Source organism: Tauraco erythrolophus, chromosome 2 (assembly GCF_009769465.1).
Source record: "Tauraco erythrolophus isolate bTauEry1 chromosome 2, bTauEry1.pri, whole genome shotgun sequence".
NCBI classification, from domain to species: Eukaryota; Metazoa; Chordata; class Aves; order Musophagiformes; family Musophagidae; genus Tauraco; species Tauraco erythrolophus.
The window spans coordinates 18,550,930-18,577,287 of NC_141466.1; the positions used below are offsets into that span (position 1 = coordinate 18,550,930).

The 26,358-nt window shown below is 39.2% G+C and overlaps 1 protein-coding gene across 1 annotated transcript in view; it reads left to right on the forward strand.

Annotated features, from left to right (window-relative positions):
* The window catches only part of LAMA4 (laminin subunit alpha 4), a 103,587-nt gene that overhangs the window by 48,706 nt on the left and 28,523 nt on the right, over positions 1-26,358 (forward strand). The window contains 14 exon segments of the mRNA XM_086608098.1: positions 344-439; positions 2,176-2,327; positions 2,460-2,570; positions 5,944-6,055; positions 9,319-9,486; positions 10,249-10,442; positions 12,359-12,475; positions 13,784-13,932; positions 15,956-16,097; positions 17,658-17,754; positions 18,542-18,658; positions 19,695-19,880; positions 24,571-24,710; positions 25,930-26,103. Of these exon segments, the coding sequence (XP_086464224.1) occupies positions 344-439; positions 2,176-2,327; positions 2,460-2,570; positions 5,944-6,055; positions 9,319-9,486; positions 10,249-10,442; positions 12,359-12,475; positions 13,784-13,932; positions 15,956-16,097; positions 17,658-17,754; positions 18,542-18,658; positions 19,695-19,880; positions 24,571-24,710; positions 25,930-26,103 (1,955 nt within the window).

Sequence of the window (26,358 nt, forward strand, 5' to 3'; positions counted from 1 at the left end):
CCCATCTCCTAAATGCCACCCTCTCTAGACAGTGATGCACAATGGCCCAGCTGGGCAACTCTGGCCTCGCTGCTTGTGACCAGCTGGGAAGCTTTGAACAAGCCGCTTCAGCACAGGCTTTCTGGTTCTGCTTCCCGTCTCATGTCTTATCTGGTCCAATTTGACCACAGTGCAAAGAACACTTTTTCTACATGCTGAAGGAAAAATCAGTTCAAGAAGCCCGAGACTTTGGTTTGACTATCCATGCACAATCTTATCTACAATCATTTCACTAGTCTTGGGAGGGGAAAGGTGGGTTGTAAATTTTGAAGATTCTTTCAAAAATCCTTTCTTTTTCCCCCAGAATGTAACTGCGGAGGGAGAATGTGTGACAGCCAGACTGGAGAATGCCTTGCAGACAGTCCTGAAGTTTCTACTGGCACAGACTGCCCAACCATCAGTAAGATTATCATGAGAAAAACAAAAATTAATATTGGTCTTGTATTTAGATGCTTACAAAGACTAACTTAAGAGCTCGGTTCTTTAGTGGGCTCAGCACTTTGACCTTGGTCCCACAGGGCACTTAAACACATGAATATGCACAATGCCCTGCTGACTGAGTACTTAAGCATGTTCTCATTTGCTTGACTGAGTGTCTGCTTGCACATCTCATATAAATTGTTGCTGTTGACAATTTGACATACATCCATCAGTCAGTTGCTTTTCTACTATCATTTCCCCTATTCTAATGACAGGAAAACTAGGGAGTTTCCAAAAGCACTATGTTGTAACTTTTGGTAACCACTTATATTTCTTTAAATGTTAGTATAACTATGCCTGTGATATAACGCAGACAGTGTAGCACATATGGGTTCCTAAACCGACTCCCAAGAAGAGGGGTTGTGTGCCTGGAAGTACAACCAGAAGGAAAACATTGGGGATCTGCTGCCATCAAGAACACAGATGATACAATACCAAGCAAAAGTTTCTGTAGGAATCTGTTTCACATTCACCTAAGTCTCTTGCATTTCATGGTGGTACCAATGTCACTAAAAACACGGTGTTATCGTGTTGCTCACCAGCCTGGGCTGCGGCACCAAGGACGCTGTTGCATCTTCCGCAGTCAGGAGGAAATGGCCTGCCTCTTGTAGGCAGGGTCGGTACCTTGAGTTAGTTAATTAGTTTCATTATCTTTAACTCAGTCCAGCTGGCTAATAATCATTGGTGCCATAATTCCCCCTTTTTGTTTTACCATTTTTTGTTTTCACAAAGGCTTTAAGGTGAGCAGAGACCCAGTCCATTCATCCAACTCCAGCACACTTCCCTCCTGCGAATACTGTGTTGGGGCTTGCAGCTTTACCTTCTTCTCTGAAGGACTCTTGCTCGGGCTCCCAGCTCCAACTCTTTTAGCTCAGGCTCGGCTCGGGCTCTCGGCTCCAACGAGGGAGTCGGGGCTTCCCAGGGTCTCACGGATGTATCACGTCGGGGTCACCAGTTATTGCTCACCAGCCTGGGCTGCAGCACCAAGGACACTGTTGCATCCTCCACAGCCAGGAGGAAATGGCCTGCCTCTTGTAGGCAGGATCGGTACCTTGAGTTAGTTAATTAGTTAATTCATTATCTTTAACTCAGTCCAGCTGGCTAATAATGATCTGATGCCATATTATTGCAAGTATCCAGCAGGGACAAGGCTATAGTTCTCTGCAAGCATATTCCAAATATGTTATAACTGTGTATTCAGAAGTTCCTTTCCTATTCAAATAGGCAGCCAAGACTCCATCTGCTGGACATCCTTACTTCTCATACCATCGAATTTTAAATACAGAGTTCTGAATTCTGACAAAATGAAGTTTTTTTGACCCTAATCTGCTGTTCTCTGGGCAACAAACATGCAGAGCCTCTAGGGAATAGCCAGGAAATATCTCCTCTCTCTCTCCCCCCACTGATTACAGAGCCACTGTGGCAGCCTCTCAGAGCAGTCCCATCTGGTGCTGCTCAGCTGCAAGCATCATGACTGTACTGTGGGACATGGATGTTGGCAGAGGAAAGTGAAAGAAAAATGGGTATCCGGCAGGATCCGCCAATGACAAGGAGAGGGAACGCCATGGGGCAAGAGCACTATAAAGTGAATTTAAGATATTTGCTGTTCACTGACACAAACTCTAAAGAAAAATGACACTCTTATTTTCTTATCAGGCTGCGATAAATGTATTTGGGATTTGACAGATGACATCCGATTAGCAGTCCTGGCTATCGACGAAAGCAAATCAACTTTACTGAGCATTTCCACAGGTGTTGCAGCTCAAAAGCGCTTGAATGACCTCAACCTCACTGCCACCCATCTCCAGGTACAAACATTGATGACATTTTATTTTTTAATGTAATTTTAATCTATGAATTTCCACCCCATTCTTGTAGATCCCTGCTCTCACTAGAGAATTTGTTTATAGATGCACTGACTTTTTTTCACATACACACAGGCAGCAATGTCCAAAAAAAAGAATCACGCTGAGCTTTGGACCATCCAGGTCGATGATGCTGCAGATGAAATGAATGATCTCCTGAGAGAGGCAGCAACACTTGATGAACAGGTTTGTTTATAGCTTGTTGCCAGAGCTCTGAGGGTTTGCAGTTTGTTATATTTGCATGCCAGCATAACAGGTTCGTATAGAATAGTTCCAGTTGGAAAGGATGTACAACTATCGTTTAGTCCAGCTGCCTGACCACTTCAGGGCCAACCAAAAGTTAAAGCATGTTGTTAAGGGCACTGTCCAAATGCCTCTTATAAACTGACAAGCGTGGGGCATCAACCACCTGTCTAGGAAGCCTGTTCCAGTGTTTGACCTCCCTCTTGGTAAAGAAATGTTTCCTAACATCTAGTCTGAACCTCTAGGTTCACCAAATAAGAGTGGGAATGCCACGAAAGATAGCTGGGAAAACTTTCTGTTTTCTAATTCTAATTCTGTTTTCTGATTCTAATCCTGTTTTCTAATTCTAAACTTCCTCCTTTACTTTAGCTCTGAATTAAAAGTGTAAATGACCTCCCAAGTCTTTTTCCCAGAAAAGCATGGATGAAGCCAAAGTCTGTTGAATGTGGTTGGAGGTTTGTCACTGATCACAAAAGGCCTTCCCTCAGGATCTGAGTTCCCACCTACCCTCCTACACAATACGTTTGATCTGGGATAGACATGCTGTCTTTCTATTTCACATTTTGATCTCTAATTAAACAAAGTAACCAACACTAAACTAATTCAGATTGACTTTGGGAGTATTTGTACTATACCTATTTTACATGTATGCTCTCATAAAATTAAATTAGCCCCAAGTAGACACTTCAAAATATGTTACAAAACTGCCAGTTTAAAAGGTTTTTCACCTACCCACTGAGATGAGAGCCTGATCAGCACTCAAGATATGTTTTAACACAATCATGATCATAAATGTTGCATCCATATTCAATTGCCAGGCTATAAAATTAAGGTTGTCTGCTCTCAGCTCACATAACACTTTCACTGCACCCTAGAAGAATATTGATATATTTTAAGAGAAGAAATAGGGTTCAAAATTGCTTCTCCTCTATTTTAAAGAGATACTATTAAACATATTTCTGCTGCTAAAATATACATATATTAGTGAGATACATCACTCTGTTATTCCCAGAGATAACCACAGCTGTAGTATGACTAGAGCATATTTCATGTTTATTGCAAAATGCCAGACCTTATATTCACTTACGAGTTCCCTCACAAGACAAATTAAGATTATACCTTAGACTAAAATTCAAATACAGGAGCAAGTAGGAGAAAAAACACAAAGGAAGAGGAGAAAAGACTATATAAAGGATGGAAAAGAAAATTTGGGTTTGGGTGTCTTTAATCAGTACTTACTGATTAAGTAAGAAAGGGCACTGCAGGATTATGCAGACTATGCCTGTGTTCACGAGAGGTTTGATTAAATCAGTTTACACACACACACACACACACACACCCCTGTACTTGCGAAAATCCAGCAGTGCTCACACACCTCAGTGTCCCTCTATGTAGTTTGTAGGCAGGATGATTAAAGCATTAGGTTTTCTAGGAATATTTAGTGAATTTGGATAATAACATTTTTGTCATCTTCAGTACTACCTGGGGATTTCTTAGCTCATTCCTCAGTTTGACTGTCCCTGAACCAATAAATTCAGCATTTCCTGTAGTTATTTCTAATGCTTGTTCCCCATGAATACTTGTGATGGCTTGTAAAAGCAGGGAAATAATGACCCCAGAATTTCACAGTGGAAGGAAGAGCACAATAATAATTCTGAATATACTGAATCTTTTGCTCTTTCAAGGCACTTTTATGGAAAAAAGGGTGCTTGGGCCTTGAGTGGGTTTTTCAGAGATGCGCTGCATCTTCCATTTAAAGCATTTCACATGTACGTCCTCCAGTCTGAGGGGTCACTGCAGATTCTGATCTAAACCCCAAAGGCAGAATGAATACATCAACTGTAGGCAAATCCTTCTGCTAAATGAGAACAGTAAATGTGAACTGTAACTCTCCAAGTCTGCTTGGGGCAAGCTTAGAGCAAAACAGCACATAGCTTGATCTTGAATATTTGGCAGAGGCTTGGAGGAACCAAGCACCTTTCCTTCCTGGGCTCTTGGGAAATTTCAGGATGAGTCTCTGTACATTAGGGGGAACCTGAGAGTCTCTAAGAGCATCCCTCACTCATGCTGCTGTGTTTCCCATCAATCTCATGGTAATCACCAAACCTGGCTCAGCAATTCCTCGCGTGTTCCATAGTTAAAGAAAGAAATCTGGAGAGGAAAGAATATTATGTAAAGGCAAGTGTGCATAAAAACAATAACAAGTTGTTTAAAATAAGCATGAAGTGGCAATGCTGAGCAAAAGAGCATTCCCAAGAAACTCTGATAGCAATAAAGGAATATGAATAGAACACATAGTGCTTGGCCTTCAAAGGCTAAAAAAAAAAACCCTATGTACATAGAAATAAAATTAAAACCTTTCTATAAACCCTTACATTTAGTTTATTTGGGTGCCCATCCATATTCACTGTGTCGCTGCCCTGGCCCTGCCTTCAAGCACCACCTGGGTGCCTCTGGAAACCCTGAGTAAAAACTGTGTTTGAGGGTCATAGCCGCTGCTGGCATCGGACCTGCAGCCAATGCACAACTGAGCTCGGCAGGGCTGGAGGGCGGCAGCAGAGTCCGCTGCGGCTCCTGCAGATGAAGCAAGCATGACGCTAGCTACACCAACAGCCACGTATCTTCTGGCTTACGACATGTCAGGGCACCCCAAACCCAGAAACTAATTTCACAGTGGGAATTTTTGCTGCTGCAGCCCCAAGGGGGACCGTGAACCAAACACCTTACCACTGGCAAGCGTGTGGTGTGGACTTACACATGCACGCACACACACACACACACACACACACACGGTCCAGAGTACAGCCTCCAACGTAATGTAGCGTAGGAGTGTGCCTATGCTTTTCAGAGCATTTTGAATCTTCATGCTTTTTCTTAATTTTAACAAGCTGCAGAGCTGGGGACCTCACTTGAGGGAGACACTGATCTAAAAATGGTTGTGAACTTGACACCTTATTCTTCAGCCTATATGCTTACTCAGGAAATGCCATACCCAGCAAAACGAGCCAGCCCCTTTGAATGCCTAGGAGACTCAGCAGATGGGAGTTTTAGAACTGTACATAATTTATGGCAATTTGATTGCAGCAAATGATAGATGAATATGGGACAGATTTTGGTCTCTCACTCTGCAATTCTGAAAATACTGACAAGACAGCCCTTCACTTCAAACACCTCTGTAAACACCACTTTATATGATAAATGGACTTTCACATGCTCATCAGGAGAAAGCAAAATGTGTGTTTACACTGCTCATCCTCATACATACATATGGATCTGAAAAGAAATCTAATGTCTAGCTCACATGATTTATTCATAGGGAAATGAAGTATCCAGCAAAGGCCTACTGGTACAGAAGGAAACCATGGAGACCAACAACCGTGCTACTCAGCTTGTTCAGCAGCTCAGTAATATGAGGGATAACATTCAAGGTAAATAGATTCCTTTCTGGTTCAGCACAACGTCAACCATGTATTAATGAAACCTCCAACAAAAAAAAATGCCATAGCACCTGGGCACTCTCGCAAAGCAACCCACACATAAGGCTTTTGCAGCCTGCATGTCATGATGAAAAGTTGTCGCTTCTTAAAAGACAGCTGACACCACAGGCTGACTTCGTCTGACACCCACAACAAGAGCTTCTCTTTCTTTTTTCTCTCTTTGACAGAGCAAAATAATAATAAATAGGTTTGTTTGAATTGCTGCCTTGAGCTAGTCAAGTAATGTGCCTCAAGCCACAAGTATTTGTATATACTTGTGGTAAAAAAAAAAAAAAAAAAGAGTATCAGATTGGTGCTGGATGAAGCCACAAACACAAGCATAGGATGGGAGATGAAAGTGCTCCATGTCTTACTTGTCAGCAGAGTCATGCAAATGCACTTTTTCCATCCTGCTGATACGTAATGAATAGCTAGACAGATTTTTTTTTTTAATTATGCTTTCCTTTTCGAACTCATGGCAGTCAGTTAGGTCCAACCAACTCTGGTGATCCCACTAGTGAGTATTACTTTAAATCCAACTTTTGCCTTTTAGCAAACTGTTGCTGAGTAGGATTTTGCTGGTTCATACAACTTCACGTAGACGCTTTTAAAAAGAAAAGGATGTTGAATAGTAAATCCATTAATTTACTGTTTCCTCAAGCTCAGCGTGGGAGATGGTGGTGATCTTCTCCTCAAGAGAAGATTGCTTCATCTGACCAGAATTTCCAACTGAGTTTGGGTCTTGATACATCTACAGAGCATTATAGATTAGCTGTTGTTATCTTGTCCTTTTTTTTTCTGAAATATAGAAGAATTGGAAAACTGCATTTTCATTGCCTTTTTTTTTTCCCACAAAGAAAGTGTGGCCTTCAGTAAAAGTGAAAGGCAGAACTGTAAACCATGTGGCTAGCATAGACCATCAGAAATGGCTATAGTGATGCTGATTCACAGCAGGAGAGGTAAATATGATGATGATGATCTCTCAAAATTAGGAAAAGAGTGAAACCAAGAGCTTTTTATGTTAAAATGGTGAGACAAACTGTAACATTTTTTCTCAGTGTCTTGCTCCTCTGTCCATATGATGCATCCAGGGGATGCAGACAAAACCTATTAAGTTGATCTTTGGGCAACATACTAGAGAAATAAAAGCATCTCCGGAACTAGCATAAATTTCAAAACGTAACTTCTCTTCTGACTGTAAATGTATGTATTTTACACCTTCACAGATGAAGATTTTTTTTTATTTAGAGCCTGTTAAACCTCCTGTATCTTCAAGAATTTTTATTGTACTATATATCAAAGGATAAATGACAACAGTGAGCACCTTCTCAAGCACAACTGCTCTTAAAAAAGGTTTCCTAGTCAGAGATTATTACCTTCATCTGGAATATCTATGAGATATCATTATCATGCTGATACATAAAACTGAGATTAAACCAATTGCAGCCTCTTCCTCTGTACCTACAGAAAGCAATAAAACCCCAAGTGAACATTCTCAGAAGCATCTGTCCCCTCTACACCTGCATCATGACAGTCTCCATCCTGCCATAGAGCACATTGATTTTTCCCAGTCTTTGACAAAGCCAACAGTGTAAGCATATGGCTCCAGAACAGAAAGGCTGACCGGCAGTTGAGGTTAAACAGCCCTTTTTCAATTAATGGAAGTACTTTATTAACAGATCTGAGCAGTTCTGTCTTAGAGCAATTACTGCAAGCTCAATGGTAAGTTCTGTGAGGAAGAGTGGTTTCATATCAACTTAACTTGAAGCATAAGCATGGATGCTTGGTTGAACATGGGTGCTTCAACCATTACTTTGTTTCAACAAACATACTTAACTTATGGTATCACACAGAAGACGCAGGATGCTACATTGGTACTACCTTCTTACACCTGTGATGCTAGATCACCTTTGACTCTGGCCATCCGTCTCATCTTATTTCTACAATTATTGAGCAAAAGTGCCAGCATAAGCCTCATTCTATGTCATCAACAATCACTGGCTGACCTCTGGGGATAGTCCTTTTGCATTATTAATTGGTTTTGGGAAGGGGAAGGAAAAGGAAGGACAGAAGGCAGAAATGTATCTAGTTTGGTGCACAAATAGCACAATCAGGTTGAACTAACATAGAAGAAGCCACACTTAGAGCTGTGAATAAAAAGAGAGCGCTTCTTCACCCAGAAAGCAGTTGGAGACAAGTGGGTGAAAATTTTTTCCACCATGCTCAAAAGTAGTTTTCTACAGGGGCATCACCACCTGTAGAAGGCAAGCCACTCTCTACTGAAGGGAAGGTGTATGTGTGCACACATGCACATGCGTGTGCCAGCATGAGAAGGAAAAATAAATCCATGGAGCTACTGCTGGTGATCGGTTACTGCTCAGTATGAGACTTTAAAGCTTCACTAATGAGCTCAGGAGCCAGCAAGAAACTGCATACAAAGACACTCTGCCAAAGAATTAGTTGTGCCACAATGACACATCTATTTTTTATAAAAATCTTACAGATGCACAGAGCTGGCTTTGCCGGCTCTGGTTATCCACAAAAGTAGTGACGAACGTAAGCCAAAGGCATAAAAGAGGAGGCGGTTCTCGAGGCCAGGGAGTGAGGAGTGGGTAAACTGTGTAATGCCTACATTGGGAATGGGTAAACTCCCTTTCAGCTGCAGGGGTCCAAGAGTATTTTTTGAACTGAGACCAAAACCTTGAAATAGTATCTATATCCAAACCAGCTAGGCGGTATCAGGCCAGGAGCCATATGTTACCTCTTCAGGGTGCCTCAAACTTCTTCAGATGGAAAAAAAGGTTACTTCAGTCTCCTTGCTGTTGTTGCTATTTAATGAACATAACATTTTTGCACGGCACTTAAAAACCACGACTCTGGACAAAAGCCCCAGCCTTCTACATGCCACAAAACTCAGAATAAAATGATGATCCTAGTCTACAAGAACTGCCAAGCCAAATAATACACACAACCCATGCCTGCTTAATCTCATCCTCTTCTCATGAGACTCCCACACAGGCCACAAAGTGTGATATATTTATAAGTTTAATTTTAAGACTGGATTAAACATAATAATTATCTACTATAGAGTTGAAAGATAATTAAAATTTTCTTCTGTCATCAGCATGATCTGGATTCACAAAAGTAAAAGTACTCTACAGTGTTCACTTCTTTGTAGCCATGCTGAATTGACCATCTGTTCCTTTTTCCCACAGAAATCAGCAGCAAGATGAAATACTATGCAATTCAACAAGAGCTGAGCCCTGAAGAAATTGCCCAGAAGCTGAGTGTGGCTGAGGAGATGCTGAAGGAGATCAAACGCCGTAAGCCTTTCACTAATCAGAGGCAACTTGCAGATGAGGAGGAAAACGCAGCAGAGGAGTGTGAGTTTTTAAATCTGTTTTCCATTCACCCACATGTTGATGCGCAGCTGGCACGGACAAGGCAGCTCTGGATGTACTGCTGAGCCCCTGGGGTGGACCAGCAGGCACTTGGCAAGCACCCACTGGTGTGCTGAACATGCTGCTGCTTCCAAATGCCTGCCCCAAGTCTCTGCTGGTGCTTGCTGCCCCTGTAGCAGAATAGGCAGAAAAACGTGCGTGTGTCTGTGTGTGCCTGTGCAGTACAGCACCTCAGCAATAGCTGCTTAGAAAGGTTCATGCTAGGGCTGGAATTGCTCACGTGAATATCTTCTTTCCTCCCTGCCAGATCTGTCATGGGGACAGTAAACTCCAGCAGAGAGAAAAAATGCTGGTATGGGAAAGAGCGGCAGCTTAATTCTCACAACTCGGTGAACATGAGTCAGAGCCCTGGGACAATAAGGACTGTCTTCTCCGAGGTAGCCTGGTCAGCTGTGACAATGAAAAACAAATGAAGAGCAAGGAAAGCCAAACCTAGTTTCTTTTGGGAAAAGCTACTTGAGAGGGGAAATCAATGGGGTTAAAATGAGATACTAAAATGAGAGTCATCTCTTCTTTTCAAAAGAGGAGGGAAAATTAAAATCTAGGCATATCATCTCTCAAGTGAGCTTTTAACAAATGTGTTTTATGGTCTCCTGAGAAACAGCAACACAAATTGTTGTGTAGGAAAGTTTTGTCAGAAATCCAACCTTCGGATTAATCAGTGGCCTCTGATTTTTCTCCCAGTGCTACAGCAAGTTGAAGAGTTTCACGAGCGGTACAATGACACCAGATCTCTAGTATCTGATGTTCTGGAGCAGCTCAGCGAGCAGAATGTGAAGCTGTCAGACCTGGAGGAGGCATTAAACCAGGCGTTTGACTATGTTATACAAACAGAGGATATAAATAAGGAAAACACAGCCAATCTTCAAAAGCGTGAGGTATTATACACTACATTTATCATAACTGCTGTCTGTAAACGCTCCATCTCTGCCAGTGCTTAAAACAGTGGATTGCAAACAATTTAGATTCAGGAACCACTACACCAAAGAAGAATCTCTTGAACCACTCAGTAGGATGAGTTTGACTCTGCAGTTCTGAGATACAAGTTGTGGAAGTGCAAGGTACTATTATTTATTCCTGGAGTGACAATAAATGCCAAGTCTCAGCAGGCCAAGGAAGAGATGGATACTAATGCCTGAACTAGGAAGACGTATTACAACAAAACCCAAGCAACTTAAAAGTCTATGTACTGCTATAAATGTCATGGTGGGATTGTTCCACCTATTATGTACTGATTTATAATGTAGAAGGACTTCAAGCTCACAAAAGTAATTATATTCTATTAAAACAATTATTTATAAAGACTCTGCACTTCATTCATGCCCAGGTCTATGTGCATTCATACCGTCTCATCTAAACTTTGTCTCTGGTCCTCTTTGTACAAAACGCATCCTCATTTTTTCAGGAAGAGCAGATGATTGTCCTCGCATCATCAAGCACAAATCCATTCTATAACCGCTCCCCAACAGATATTTTGAAACTGGGTTTCTGACTTGCTAGGTTAACAGCCTAGCTATAAGGCTACAGCAGTTTTCCCTTATGCTCCGTTCAAATGAATAGTTTCAGTATTTTGAGCAAAGTAATCACTCCAGTGGAGAGCTCAGAGGAGACCTGTCCCCTACGGCATGGAAGGGGAGCATGTTTGCCTGTAAGTGGTAGTATTAGGTTCAAATCCCATCTGGCTGATGAGGAAATTGAATTTTCAGGTCTCTTATCCCAGAAAAGTACCTAATCCATCAGCCATACAAAAAGACTGTTTTTTCTCCTCCCAGTAGTTTTGTGACTCTTTCTCTGTTTTCTTCGGTTTCCATTAAGGAATGTAAAACCAGAATGTTTCACCTAAAATTTTTCTCTTCATGTACTTTTTCAGCAAGGAAGAAATGACAAGGAGAACAATTTAGGACCATTTGAAGTGAACTGTTTTCATTTCAATGGCTGAAATTGTTTCGAGTCTGGAGGACAGGGGTTAGGGAGCAATCTTGTGATCTGAAGAACAATCTTGCGATCTGAAGAACAATCTTGCAAATTCAGGCTAGCCTCTGGGTTTCATAGCATCAGTGGCTGAGTTTTGAGCTCTTGAAATCTGCAGTGCTGGAAGTTCATGCTCATGTGGAAGGTGTAATAATTCAACAGAGAAAGCAGGCATGCTGTTCTTATGAATTCTTCTACAAGCAGCTTGGGATCCTTTAGTACAAAGCCTCTTCTGTTGTTCCATTGTTTCATAATTACAGTGCCAAGCTGCAGCTCGTCTCATATTTATGAAGAAAAACCTGAAGTGTGTATTTGCAATTGTTCACAGTTTTTAACCAGATGGATCTTCATTATTCCTCACAATGAAGGCAGATGTTGTAAAAAAGAGATTGTTCATGTTAGCTTTCCTATTGACAAGGAAAAGAGATCTCTGTATTGTATATTTAAAAAATTTCCAGAAAAAAATAGTCTCCAGACCACTATGAAAAATCCGTGTTTAATTTGTCTCTGCTGGCAGTGCATTGAATAATGCTTCATTCCAATAATTGCTCATCCTGTAATATAAAATGAAATTAATTAATAGAAATAAAAAACATGTTTCTTTCACAAAGACAAGAAAATGCAAGGAGTCACATTATAATATGCAGCTATTGAAGATGTCTGGGAAAAAACTTAAGACTTCAAATCTGTCTAAAATGTATGTAGTTTATCATTTCCTCTTTTGAATAAACTCTTAATGACATGACAAAAATGGCAACACTGTATTTTATCAATTCACTAAAAAATCTAGTGTTTGGATGTGATATTATTTTTTTTTTTTTAGAAACAACATGAGAAAATAAATGAGCAAATAGATGAAGTGAACGGCATTCTGCTAAGTGCCACAACTCTTTTGGTGGAACCACAACAGGTCAACTCTGAGTTGAGTGAGGTAATAAAGGTAGGTGCCTCAGTGACTTGTTTAAATGATATGTCGTGATTTCTTGAAGTTTTAAAAAGTCATGTGTTTAGACAGTTAAATAAAAGCCTCTCTTTTTTTATACTGCTTCAATTAAATGCTGGTGAATATTCCCTAAAAAATGTATAAATTTTCCTGGATGAAAAGCCATGTAGTTACATTTTACTGCCTCAGGAAAATAATTATAAGGACACATTACCGTAGACACAGCTGAATGCAGGATTTTGCTGCAGATTTCTCAATCACTTGATTACAAGCAGCTGCCAAAAGAAGCTCTGGTAACAGACTGTACTATATGCTAAATTCCTTTCTCATGCCTGCAAGTGACCATAGGAGAAGGCTAAAGATCCCAGATATTAGCGTTACAACTAGTCGCTGTCAGCGTGTAAAACATATACAAACACATTGTCTTACAGAAATGCTCTTCTGGAACTGTAGACTAGTATCCAGTGTTTTGAATGAGACAAGGAGTTGTAGGAAATATTTAGAAGATTAAACATTTCCACAGGTTTTGGACTTTATATGAAAAAATGAAGAAAATAAAACTGGGATTTTGCTAACTAAAACATTTGCCATTTTACCAAAGCTTTTTTTTTTTCATCTTTTATTTTAAAATTCTGAGATCATTTAAGACAAATGAAAAATCTCCAAAAACATTTATCTTGGCCACAGTTGCTTCTATTTTTAACACAAAAGTAAATATCAAAAATCATTAATTTTTCTTTGTAAAAGTAATTTGAGAAAACAGAAAGACAGTTTGCTTTATAATCATCCTTTGGTTATCAAGCAGTATGTGTTTTTTTTCTCTGTGCTTTGTGCAAAACAAATTGCTGCGGTTTATCATTTTGGATCTCTCATTCCTGTGAATAAGTTTACATATAGAGGGTTTTCGCAAAGAGCTGGTTTAGTTACTTCACCTATTAGCATTTCACTCTGAAAGACTTGTCATTGGCACCATTCTGGAGCAAACATAAAGGAGAGTAAGACATTTCTCAACTGTCTTTTTTTTTTGTATTTTACACATATCTCTCTAATATCTTTTTAAGGGATTCCTGGAATTTTGGTTTATTTTTATCTTCCCGCATTTGTCTTGCTGTACTAACATTCATAAGACAGACTCTTTTTGATCTTTCCTCTTTTATATCTGTTAAAAATTGATCATCAAACAAATATAACATAAACCAACAACATTATAATAATATAAAAGGTAAAATAAAACATAATAATTAAAATACAGACTTGATTTTTTTAAACTTTCATCTTCTTTCCATCCTTCCATATTTTGTTCAGAATGTGTCAGGGTTCTACGCAGAAATAGATGGAGCGAAAAAAGAACTGCAAGAAAAACGAGCCAATCTGTCTCTGTTTGATGATGATTTGGTGGAAAAGGCTATGCATCATGCACACAATCTAAGAAGACTTGCTGATGAGCTGGACAGGTAAAATTTAACTTCAGCAGACTCTGTTCATACAAGTGCTACTGATAGAGCAGCTGAATGAACTAAAAGACAAGCAGAAACACAGCGACATTAGATACGGCTGTCTGTAAACAGGCACTAAACGAACCACTGTTAAGTCATGTATGGAAGGACTTGAAGGTCCAGAGGGAACAGCTGAAGTTGAGCTAAGCAAAATCTATTAATCTTTTCAAAGAATAAACAAACATATATCTTGTGTGACATTCTCCCCTTTCTAATTTGGCATGTTCTTCCCTTCCCATAGCAAGAGAATAGGAAACGTAGATTACTGAAAAATAAAATAATACAGGCAGATTAAATGGGGTTTGCAAAAGCAGCTTGTGTCAGTAAGTTCATCCACATTAAAAAACATTTAGCGTTATGGGCCAAAAAATGAGCTTTGAGATAATCTTTGTTCGAGAACTGGTTTACAGATGGAGTAGTTCTGATGCTCAATAGGTTGTGTCCCAGTGAAACTGGCCCACTGTAACACCAAAAACATACTGTAAGTCTTCCTAGTTTGCTGAAAGATACTAAATGCATCAACTTTCCTCCAATTTACTAAAAAGCCACTTTTAGACAGATTTGAAATATGACTTCATTTGCAACTGGGACTACCCATGGAAAAATCACTGCCTCAAATGAATTCTTAAATAAAATGTTTCACCGAATTCTACTTTAAGTAACATCATGGACATATGCTTTTGGAAGATAAAATTAAAACTACTCTTCAAATATATTACTGAAATACCAGTTGTTTCTTAATATTACTGTGCCCTAGATAGGAGATTAAAACAGAGAAAAAAATAACAGATGGTTTTCTTTGGTGCAATTGTATAAAGCTAACATCTGAAACTCTGTTCTATAACGCCACACAAACTACAGACAGCCTAAAAACCAAATATGTTCAGTCTGAGATGAGCTAACTGGGGGCAGCAGAATCACTTGAAAGAAAATACCCCATATGGCTAGCCTTCATCCCTCACCAAAATAATTTGTAAAAGACTACCACGTCCAACACATTAGGAATTTAATAGAAAGCAAACAGAAATAATTACAAAATATCCAGATGGAAATGTGCTGACTCTTTTACTTGTTGAGAAGATTGTTCTGCAGAGAAACTTTAATAATTTAAAGAATTTAGCCTATCTTCAAATAATTTTGGGTTTTATGGGCTTGCTTTATAAGCCTGTTAGGCTTTTATTCAGTAGAGTTTCTTCTTTTGTCTTGGGGGAATATAGCAGGAAATTCTTGCAACACTGAATCGGGAAACTTAATAAGCCCTCAGTGTGCAAACTCTTTGAAGTAAATACATACATGTGTATATATAGAGAGAGACAGTCTATAGCTAACATATACTCTGAATTATGTTTATCATAAAAATATAAAAACCAATATTTATTCAAAGTTGCTAATAGCTGAAGGTTGAGTCCTACACCAACTGCTGTTTGGAACCTCCCCTGAAGGACAGCTGTCGCCTAATACGCAAATCAAGCTCTACCACGACAGCAAAGCTATCTTGTATTTCTGAAATATTCTGAAATCTAACTTTTTGCAAAATTTCATGGTCATGGGCAGTTCTTCATCTGATCCTCCCCCTTTCCCCATCTACTTTTGGAAAGTATAAACCACCCAGTGATACAGCTGTATGATTACTGGCATGCACAAGTTTTTCCATTCACCACAAGGAGTTATCCCTACCTGTTAATTTATGGAATATCTAATCTAGACTTAAAAAGGAGTAGTCACTTGTTGATGCTCACATAGACAGCAAGAGGAAAATTCCCAGAGTTGAACCTGTGGGAAGTACATTCGATCCACATAGTTTTCACCTGGTTCAGACTGACATAAATTGTATACACAATGAAGAGAATACTACTTAGGCAAAGTATTTTTACATGCATTATTATGTAGGCAGAATTCACAGAATATTAAGAAAATTAATCCATTTGAAGCTACTTTGATTTGGTTTGGTTTCTTCCTCCTTTTACTCTCTTTTTAACAGGAATTTGCATGGTGTTGATACAAATGGGTTGGTTCAAAGGGCAATAAATGCTTCAAATGTGTATGAAAACATTGCCGGTTATATTGAAGACGCTAATAAAGCTGCATTGCTGGCACTGAACACAACAAACCGGGTCAATGATGTAAGTAATTTGCATAATATCAGCTTTTGCTTTGCAATGTTTCAGGGACTTTAGACACCTAAGTATAAAGAAGGAATAAGATTTAGTTTAACTGTCATCATCGAACTTCTCACTGCACGTTTTCATTCATTCATTCATTCATTCATAGATTTCTAGGTTGGAAAAGACCTTAGAGATCATCGAGTCCAACCATCCCTAATCCCCATTAAACCATATTCTCAAGTAGATCATCCACCCTATTCTTAAACACATCCAGGGATGGGGACTCAACCACCTCCCTGGGCAGCCTATTCCAGTGGCTGACAACCCTTTCAGAGAAGAAACACTTCCTAACATCCAACCTGAATCTCCCCTGACTAAGCTTATACCCATTTCCTCTTGTTCTATCACCCAACACTAATGTAAAGAGCCCTTCCCCCACCTCCCCACCATCTTTTCTCAAGTATTTGTAGGCTGTAATCAGGTCTCCCCTCAGCCTCCTCTTCTCCAGGCTAAACAGCCCCAACTCCCTCAGCCGCTCCTCATAAGTTTTATTTTCCAGCCCCTTGACCAGTTTAGTCGCCCTTCTTTGGACTCGCTCCAGGAGCTCAATATCTCTCTTAAAGCGAGGGGCCCAAAACTTTCTGAATTACCTAGGTGGTTAATTATGCTGCCAGCCTGAAGTCCCTTTGTACTCGAAAAGATGCAGCAAGTTCTTCTGTCCCTAAGTATAGGGTGATGCTGCTCTGTGTTGTCACTCAAACTGAGGTGTTTCTGTGAAAGTCCAGAGAACCCCCTGGCCCTGTAGGAACCTGAGCTGGCATTTAGCACTCGAGTTCTCCTACTCCGCACAGCACCACGTGGCAGAAAAGGTGGTCAAGACACCTAACAGAAGCATCACTGTTTCTCATAGAAAGTCAAGTTAAAATAGGGCAAATAGCCCTCTCACATACACAATGAAGGGATGAGGATGGTAATTTTGTCTCTGGCCTTGCTGTTCTAAAATATTTTATATGTGATTTTGTATGTGTATAGTTTCCAACCTATTTACATGCTACTTAAGAGCAATTTCTTAGTGGAGTAGCAAGAGGATTTCACTAGATCATAGGGGCCGGAAACCCAGGGAGCTGTGGGATTTCAAGTCCAGCCCTCTGCTTCCAGCAGGCTACTGGGAACTGCAAAGCAGCTCCCCACACGGTGCAAGTGTTCATAACCTATCTGAGATGACAGTAGAAATGAACAGTCACAGTGCCTAATTAACATGTAGCACGAGTATCATATTGACTATACTGGAGTTGACAAATCAAGAGGACTTCTGTGCTTTCTGCATCTTTGTTACTCAGTGTTGTTGTATGGAAAAGCATACATTGCAACTTTAATTGCAATCTACAGAAAAATTTGCTTTTCAGACTTTTTTTTTCTAATACAGCTGCCAATCTTAAATGTTAACAAAGCAAATGAAACTGCAGTGACTTTGTAGTTACGTTTATATGAAGTAATATGTTATCCACAGTTAAACACAATAAAGAGGAACATTTGGTAAGTATTATTCTGACTTTCTTTTTTGGAACATACTTGTAGGCTGCAGTTGGAATTGATACTCAGATCATTTATCATAAAGGTAAAAGTGAAGAACTTCTCAACCGAGCCATGGAGCTACAACGTACAGCAGATGACAGTAAATATACACTCTTTCTTCTTTTGCAATCAGTTTATAAGCATGCATGTTAAAATAAATTTCAAAAGCACATGACTAAGGCAGAACTACTGCTGCAACAGAATAGTGTATTGATAAAAGTTACCAGAGAAAGTACTTGAAATGGCCACAGGCACAGTTTGAGTAGTTCATGTGTAGTCATCCTGCCAGATGCTGAAAGTTTATTTCATTTACAAAAGGAGCATTTCAAATACAACCACTGTTTAAGTAATTGATCCTGCAAATAGTTGATCACAGGTCAACATACTCAATCAAGTAGTTCAATGAAATCAATTCACAACAGTTTAAGCATTTAGAAAGCTGGATTTCACCAGTGAAGAATAATAACGTGTTGAAGGATTTTAGCCTTTTGCAATGAAAATGACAGAAAGCTCTACAATTACAGAATTTACCTCTTCAATTTTTCAGGACCTTATGAGTCCTTAAAACTTTTCCTGTATACTTGCTGCAGCTATTCTCAGCAGCTCTGGTAAAGCAAAGAGAGATAATACTGATCAAGACATAGGTCTCCACATTTTTTGAAGCTCTGTGGCAAGCAAATAATAGCTGGGATCTTCAAGGTTGTTTTTTCCTTTAGATTATGTGAATCTAAAGTCCCTAGTAACAGCATGCCCTATTCTAAAAGAGGCTGTAGTATCCTGCCTATGGTGTATTAAATGCTTAATAACATACCTCCACAGGATGAAATTTACCTTTTCAAATGCCACTTTGATGCCACTCAACTATACCTCCTATTTTCTCCCCACAGGTAACGATTTAACCATTGCAGACACTAGCCGGCATGTTAATGGCACTCTTGCCAGAATGAATGCTCTGCGAAGCCAACTGATGAGAGCCATCACAAAAATGCAATCAGCAGAGCCAGGTTGTAAGAGGAACTTCATCTTTATGATGCTTTATCTTCACACATTTAAGAGCACATTTTGTCTTTGCATATGGCTTATGAAGTTGGTATTAATAGTTCAGTTCCAGGGAGGCCTAAAGGAATTTGACTGAAGCTACAAGACCTAGACCGCAAACATCCAGCTTTAACACATTCATAATGAAATGATACGTTTTGCCACCCAAAGTTATTAACATTCTTCATGATTCACCTTACTACAGTTGTCCTCTCCCATGTTATTCTTGACCTTTGCAGGGCTTGGAGAATCTGCGAGTCTCTGGATTTATTGTATTGACAGTCAAAATCTAATTCACATATACATCGCACCTGGCAAGTGAAGCATTTGCAAGGTGATTATTGGCAGTCTTGACTGACAAAATCTCACCTTAGTTTTTCAGAAAAGAGACATCATAGAGCATCCAGCAAGTATATCTGAAGGTGTTCAGAGTTGACATGGTCAAAATTTCTTCATTAACTTCAAATAAAAATGGCTAGATTTTACTGCCAAGACATTATGATATGCAAAATGCCACAGGTTTTACAAATATGGTAGTTGGTAACTCAAAAAAAATAAAAACCCCAAAATGCCAGATATGAAAAGAAACCACTTCAGTATCTTGGGTTTCTCTCTTTCAAAAATAACTTTCCTGAAAAAAAATCAACATATACATGCGTTTTCTTTTTAAAATTTGATGAAAAACAACTCTGTTCCAACATCTCTGTTCCAACTTCCTTAGCTATATAACAACCATCAAAATCCAAGGACACTGAAAATTTCTAACAATCTAGAATGAAAATAAGAATTTTTTAAATTCTAAGAATTAATGTAACCATAGACTATCACAGGAAGTTTTGAATATTCCTAATGGAAATAAAGAGAAAAACAACCAAGCAATGTTGAGTCCCCATTCTGCAGATGGTAAAAACCCCTCAGCCTCACCATTTCCTAAGTACTGGTTATAGCTCGCTCGAAATTTTGAAAGAGTTTGGTTCTTCTTATCCTCTATTTATTTTGTAGTGGAGGCCAGAGAGCGTTTGGAGCAAGCTAAACTGAAGACTGCAGAGGCCGTAAGTGCTACCATGACAGTAACACAGGCTACGACCCCCATGGATGAGAACGTGAGGTTGTGGTCTCAGAACCTGCAAGACTTCCAGCACAATTCAGCAGAATACAACAGTGCTGTGCATTCAGCTGGGGATGCAGGTACTGTGACCTGAATTTTGCCATTCCTTAGTGCTAAAAGGTCAGGGAATCATTGCAACATCATGTTGTATGAATCGTTTGCATTGCATATTCATTTCATATAGACTTCTAGCATTTTTCCATTGTGAAAACACTTCAAAAATTAGCAGTTGTCTAGAGACTTGACTGTACTTCAAAAATTTTGGATAATTGGGCATATTCAAAAATGACTTAAATACTTAAGGGCTGAAGTCTTACTGGATCTCAAGGCATTTTATCGGGGTACCAAAGTCACACTGAACAGCAGACCTCTTATTTAAATACTTCTTGCTATTATGATTGGCAGTTCAGTTATTATTTTTTTAATATGAGGCATTTGACAACAGGGCCCCTTTTGTCCTCAGTAATACAAACATGGAGGAGAAATGGTCCCTCACTTGATGAGCTTGTAGTCTAAACAAAGGGGACAAAGAGGATTAGGGAGGAAATATAATATTTAAGCAGTGTGATTGCTGGAAAAGCTTGTAAACATCACATTAATTCCAATTTTATTATCAGGGAGATGAGGAAGAGTAGAGTAAAAATTGGAAGATTTGTTACGAAAAATTTAAGGTAAATAAAAAGCCAAAAGAAAAACTGAGGAAGGCTACAACATTGAAGTGAAGATGATGAGTGGAAAGAGATGTAGGGAGAGTGAAGTGACTGGTGAAAGAAGGAAAAGAACAATTAGGAAAGAATAAACTCAGAAGTGAAAAAATTCTAAATAAAAAATTTCTGACAAGCACCACTATTTATTGCTCAATGTATTCCTGGCTTTGCTCAGGAGGGTCACTAATCCCAAGTTGTTCATGGCTAGGGAAGCTGGAATTCCAGAATAAGAAATTTCCTGTCTATGTTTGATGATACGTACCATCACCTGCAGCACTGTTCGGCGATATCTTGCATCCTGAAAGTGCCTCAGAGAAGGTTCTTAATGCTATTGACTCTATCTCCAGAATGTCTGAATCTCAGATCTACTGCCCCAAATCCCTTCTCCTTCTGTCACGAGCTTTGCAACTTAAGTGTCATTTCCCTGCAAATGGTGTTATAGGTATCAAACCCAACATAGCTTCTAGTGCCCCAGAGCCACACTCTTCCCTCTAGACCAGGGAAACCCAAGGGTCATGTTATTTCCAGGATTCAGTAATAGCTAAGACCCTCACATTAATATTTTTGAATAAGTGTTCAAAAAGTGTTCAAACAAGTGTTTACACTTGTTCCCAAGAACTGGTGTAAAAGCGTTCCCCCTGCAAGAAGAAATTCAGTGCTATTCAATATCCCAACTTCCAGCTCCAAAACTGGAGGTAACTCATATTTCTCTGAGCTTTTCATACAAAGGAAACACTGAGCCACTTCCTCTGGGAACGAGTAAGCTCACTCTAGCTTATGGAGCTCCATAGGGGTGTAGTTAATAAAACAGTAGTTATATTGTATTGCTGTAAAATGTTTTTGATCACCAGAGAGCTCAGTTTAGGCTGTGGGCTATGGGCTCCAACTCTCATTTAAGATAATGTAAATGTGGATATGATTGGCATCCAGGGAGGAAATGGTATGAGGAAAAACATCTAACAGAAACAGTCTGCCTTAGCTTACATATGAAGGTTATTGTTTTTATTCACCTTTACACTTGATCTACATTTAACATTTACCAGTGCCAGCTTAGTAGATAGAGCAGCAACAGAAACTGCATTGGGCTCTTCACACTCAAAATGTCAGCAGACATGCAGGATTTAAAAAATCTGCTTATACTAGCTGTTATACTGGAAGAAGTATTTCCAGCAGCCTTTGAGACGCTCCGTAAGAGTGAATAGACCTAAGATGGCCCAGCTCTCCGAGTCAGTTATGTTCCCAAAACGGCACACATCGTACATGCACCACTAGTTATGAAGAACAGCTCAACTCCCAGGTGATATACCTTCCAAAAATGTCTTCTCCATGATAGTGGGTTTGCAGGTAGAGAATCACCTTGAAATTATTCTGATCACATCAGAGTGCCTGGAGGGCCTGCTGACCATAACTGTTTGAGAGATGCTAATATGCAAACTACAGTAACATGTGGCCTACTACATTTGTGGAGACAGCTTTTCCATGGTATTTTTGGTCTGAAAGCATTTATTTTTTTGTTTTAAGACATGATGATTTTTTTGCCAGAAAGATCCAGTGGAAATAGCTGAGAAGACAGTTCAGTTCCACAAAGGAGACTGGCATGCACAGTGGTCCAGTCAGATGTTACCATGATTCACAGCCTGGGAACACAGATGTAGACATGTAGACACAGTGGAGTGCTCTCAGATTAGCTGTGTATGTTGCCAGGAGAGGTTGATCTGGCAGGAGGAATGTCTATCAAACTCCAAAAGAAAGTCACAAAAAATGTTTAGACAGGGACCTGAAACACCAGAACACCTGACCATCATGCTAATAACACTACCATGGCAGTTGAAGCCTCTAAGCTGGCATGTCTGGATTGCCTTTGAATAAAGCTTGCACTTGAAGGGTGAGAGCATGTCTTGGCTGTGGAGTTTGTCTAAGACTACTCCAAGTGTCATCATTGTGCAGAGAACTGGTGGGCTTCAGCAGAGAGGATGAAGGACAGTTTGGGAAGGAAAACATGAAAGGAGTAAGTGTCTGAAAGGTTATAGTCAAGCTATTTCCTCCTTGACAGTTTCACTTGTATTCTTTTTTTATATTTTATCATTGGGTAAGACTAGCTTTCCTTCTTCACTCTCACCTTCATCTCAAAGACTAAAATCAAAAATCAATATTCTTCTTTGTTGAAGAACGCCATTATAAAGGACAAGAAGAAGAGATTTATGGTGAGATTTTATAATAGCACTGGTAGCAAGAGATGTTAGTTTTGTGTTTTCACGTTACAGTCGTCCTTCAAGTTCAATACCTCAAATTTCAAACAGATGAAAAGCCAGTTTTTCGAGAAATCAGATCAGACACAATTCCAATTCAGTTACTGATTATTTTAAAAAAAAAAAAAAGGTGGTTGAAATTTGCTAAATCACTTTCTGAGCTTGCAATTTTTTTACTTTAAGAATAATGTGGGCTTTTTTTCCAACGACATGGAACATTCATTTCAAAAGACAGAGAAAAGCCTCTGTAAGTTGATTATTATACTAGTTTGAGTTTTTTTAAGTAAAAATTTTAATGCATACTGGAATTAATGTGTTACTCAGAATTCACTGTAGTTCTTTGAGGACTTGCTAAAATAATGGCATTTTAATGTACAGTGGGCTTTACATAGAATATCTGATAACTGTTCCCCAGCTGAGAGCTGCTTCAGTCTTTAGTCAGTACAGAACTGGAAGCAGAGAAAAGTGATTGGAGGCTACTCTTCCGATTGAAGGCTACTCTTCCTTCCTTCTTTCCATTCTATACAGTCTCAGTACATTTGAGGATTAGCTCCTCTATCTGTCTCTCTGCTATTTCCTCAGACAAGAGTAAAAATATGAGTGGAAGAACACAAGAGCAGGCGGATGCAAGTCGACAAACTTTAAAATATAACTGCAAACCCTACAAATCTGATCTTAACCTTTGCAGTGAATCCATGTCATTAAAAATTAACGATCAATACCGAATCCTTCTTGCATGCATGTAGCTTGTGGCTAAAATTGCATTTCATTACACTCAGCTAGTTGTACCTACACCTAATTAAAGATGAAAAATGATGTGATGTGTAAATATCTTTCAAAGGGCAGCATGTCATTGGAATCTGAGGGTGATGAAATTGAATAATAATTAGGGGTAGTTATTCTCCTTTCTTGGTAATTATTCTGTCAATTATCTTTCTGGGAGAGGACTTCTCTCCCTTTGAACACAACAAAGCACTTGCATTTCCCTTTGATAACAATCCTACTTGCACCTGTACCAGAAGATACAGCAGTGAAAGACCAAAGGTCCAGAACTCTGATTCATGACCCCTGGCAGATGCAGGCAGGAAAGCTGAAGAAGTTACCACTCACAAGGGCTGGGTCAGGTAGTAAGCACGGTTTAGGCACACACACATCATCAGCTAAGGCTTTCTACAGTACAGTCCTGCTACCACAGTCTGAAAGCAGCAGTGTTTCTGTTAGCAGAATGGGCTGTGAACCACAGGCAGACACATAACCTGTGCACCCATTGCTGCTATCTAGGTGCTAACCTTTGGGAGAGATGCACAGCTGATAGCTGAGGGAAACAACCTACTTACCTCCCCTAAAATGAATTTGAAGACCTCATGAACCATAGCTCCTAGATGCAGTTCCCAGGTCAGCCACAGATATGCAGTGAGATGCTGAATAAATAATCATTCTGCTCCAGTTGCCATATCTGTAAAATCGGGTTTAACATTTATCTGCCTTGAAGGAAGCTGAAAAGGTTAAAATGATTAACATTTGCAAAGCTTCTTGAGAAAAATGTTACAGAGGTACAACACCATGGTAGTACCTAGGAGTCTCATGAAAAAGCAGCTTCCTTTGTGCAAGCATCTTCCCAAAAACTATTGTAATACTGGATCCTGATAAATCACTACCCTTTTGGAAATCACTGTCTCTCACAGTTAGGATTTGTTCTTAAAGTAGAAGGAGATAGGCAAGCTAACTCAAGAGGGTAAGGAGGAATTTTCCTGGTGCAAAACCAGTGTTACAAAGAGGAAAAAACCAAGCTGTCTCTTCTTTTCTAACTGCAGTGAAGAAACTTACAGAAGTCTTCCCTCAGCTCCTGGACAAACTGCGCAGAGTAGAACAGAAGGCACCAGCAAACAATATTTCTTCCAGCATTCAACGGATCAGAGAATTAATTGCTCAAACCAGGAGTGTAGCAAGCAAGGTAAAACTTTTGGATTCTAGTGCTAATAATGAAAGGCATCTTACTAGGAGGTCCATTTTCTTGGGCTATGTTAGAAGCCCAAACCTTGGCAGTATCTCCTCCCAACAACTGGATAAACAAAGTACCATAGAAGTCGTTAAACTCTTTACAGTTGCTATTTGCAAGCAATTAACATTACCATGGTATTCATAGTAGACTACTGCTACTGCAGTAGCAACTTTAATTAAGTAATTGGCATAGTGTTAAAGATGGCCACAATAACACCACCATTTAAAGCTAAAACATATAGGTCATTACTCAGCTGGCAACATTAGTTACAAGCAGTAGTAATTACAGCAATTTAATGCAAACTTTTCTGAGATGACAGTACTTCTTTTTTTCTTTTGAATTAATTTTCTGCAGGGTAGGAGAATCTTTGGCTCATACATATTTAATAAAGAAAAATACTTTAATTATCATACATAAATTACGAGAGATTTTTCTGTAACAAGAACACTGAGGTCAAAAATTAAAACAGTATATTTGAATTCATTCAGAGAAATAAAAAGTTCAGTGCATTATTGTATGTTCACAATGCTGGAATATGCAGTCCACACACATTACTTCAAAAAAGAAAAGCAAAATTCAGTTAGTACGTGTGCAGTGTTTGACTGCTCTTTAAATGCATTTCGTCATTCAGGCATATTGTGCTTAATACTTGAAAACATGATTTCAGGTATGTTGAAGGTATTTTGAACTAAAATGAACATGTTTTAAAATTTTATTAGCATCTTATATAGAGTACTGTAACTTCAGTCACACAATAGGATTACTCGTGAACAGAAAATTGGTCATACTACTCCCAAAGCAAAGAAATAAATTATGGGTAGAAGTTTTATAGCTATGTAAGAATTCCATTATGTGCTATACATAATGATGTAGCCCTGATTCCACTAAGCACACATCTATGTCCTGCTGAAATTTAATTTACTTTATGAATATGCTTAAGCACAGTTAATTAGGAGCTTTAATTAATTTTAAAATTAATTCCCTTCATCTTCTTTACAGTGTCTTCCAGAAGTGATTGTTAGAAACATACAATTTTGCATGGCACGTACACAGGTGCCAACTCCACTCTTGTAGTAAGCGAGGCTGCTGGCTAAATATTCTCGTACATTTACCTTAAGTAATGTCCCCAGGCAGCAATAATGTGTCTCACTTAGCACACTTGCAACTGCAGGTCCAAGTTTCTATGATGTTTGGAGGCCAATCAGCTGTTGAAGTCAATCCAAAGATCAACGTGGAGGAACTGAAATCTTTCACTTCCATGAGCTTGTATATAAAGCTGCAGAACGACAATCCACAACTGGCAGCATCTCCAGACAGATTCATTTTGTACCTCGGAAATAAAAATGTAAGAGAATAGCCCAGTTAATTTTTATATATATAAAAAAAGAAAACTGAAATAGGTTTGAAGTTTATTTGCCCTTGCTTTTTCCTCTCGCTATTTCTCCATGTTTCGAAATAAGAGGTGTCTACTATACGACTGTCGTTGCTTTTGTGACAAGCAAAGAGTAAGGGTTTCAAGACCCCTGTCCTTGAAACTTCTCACCCCAAACAATGAAGGATTCTCTCTAAGAAGCGAATTAGACTGCCTATGCAGCGTGCT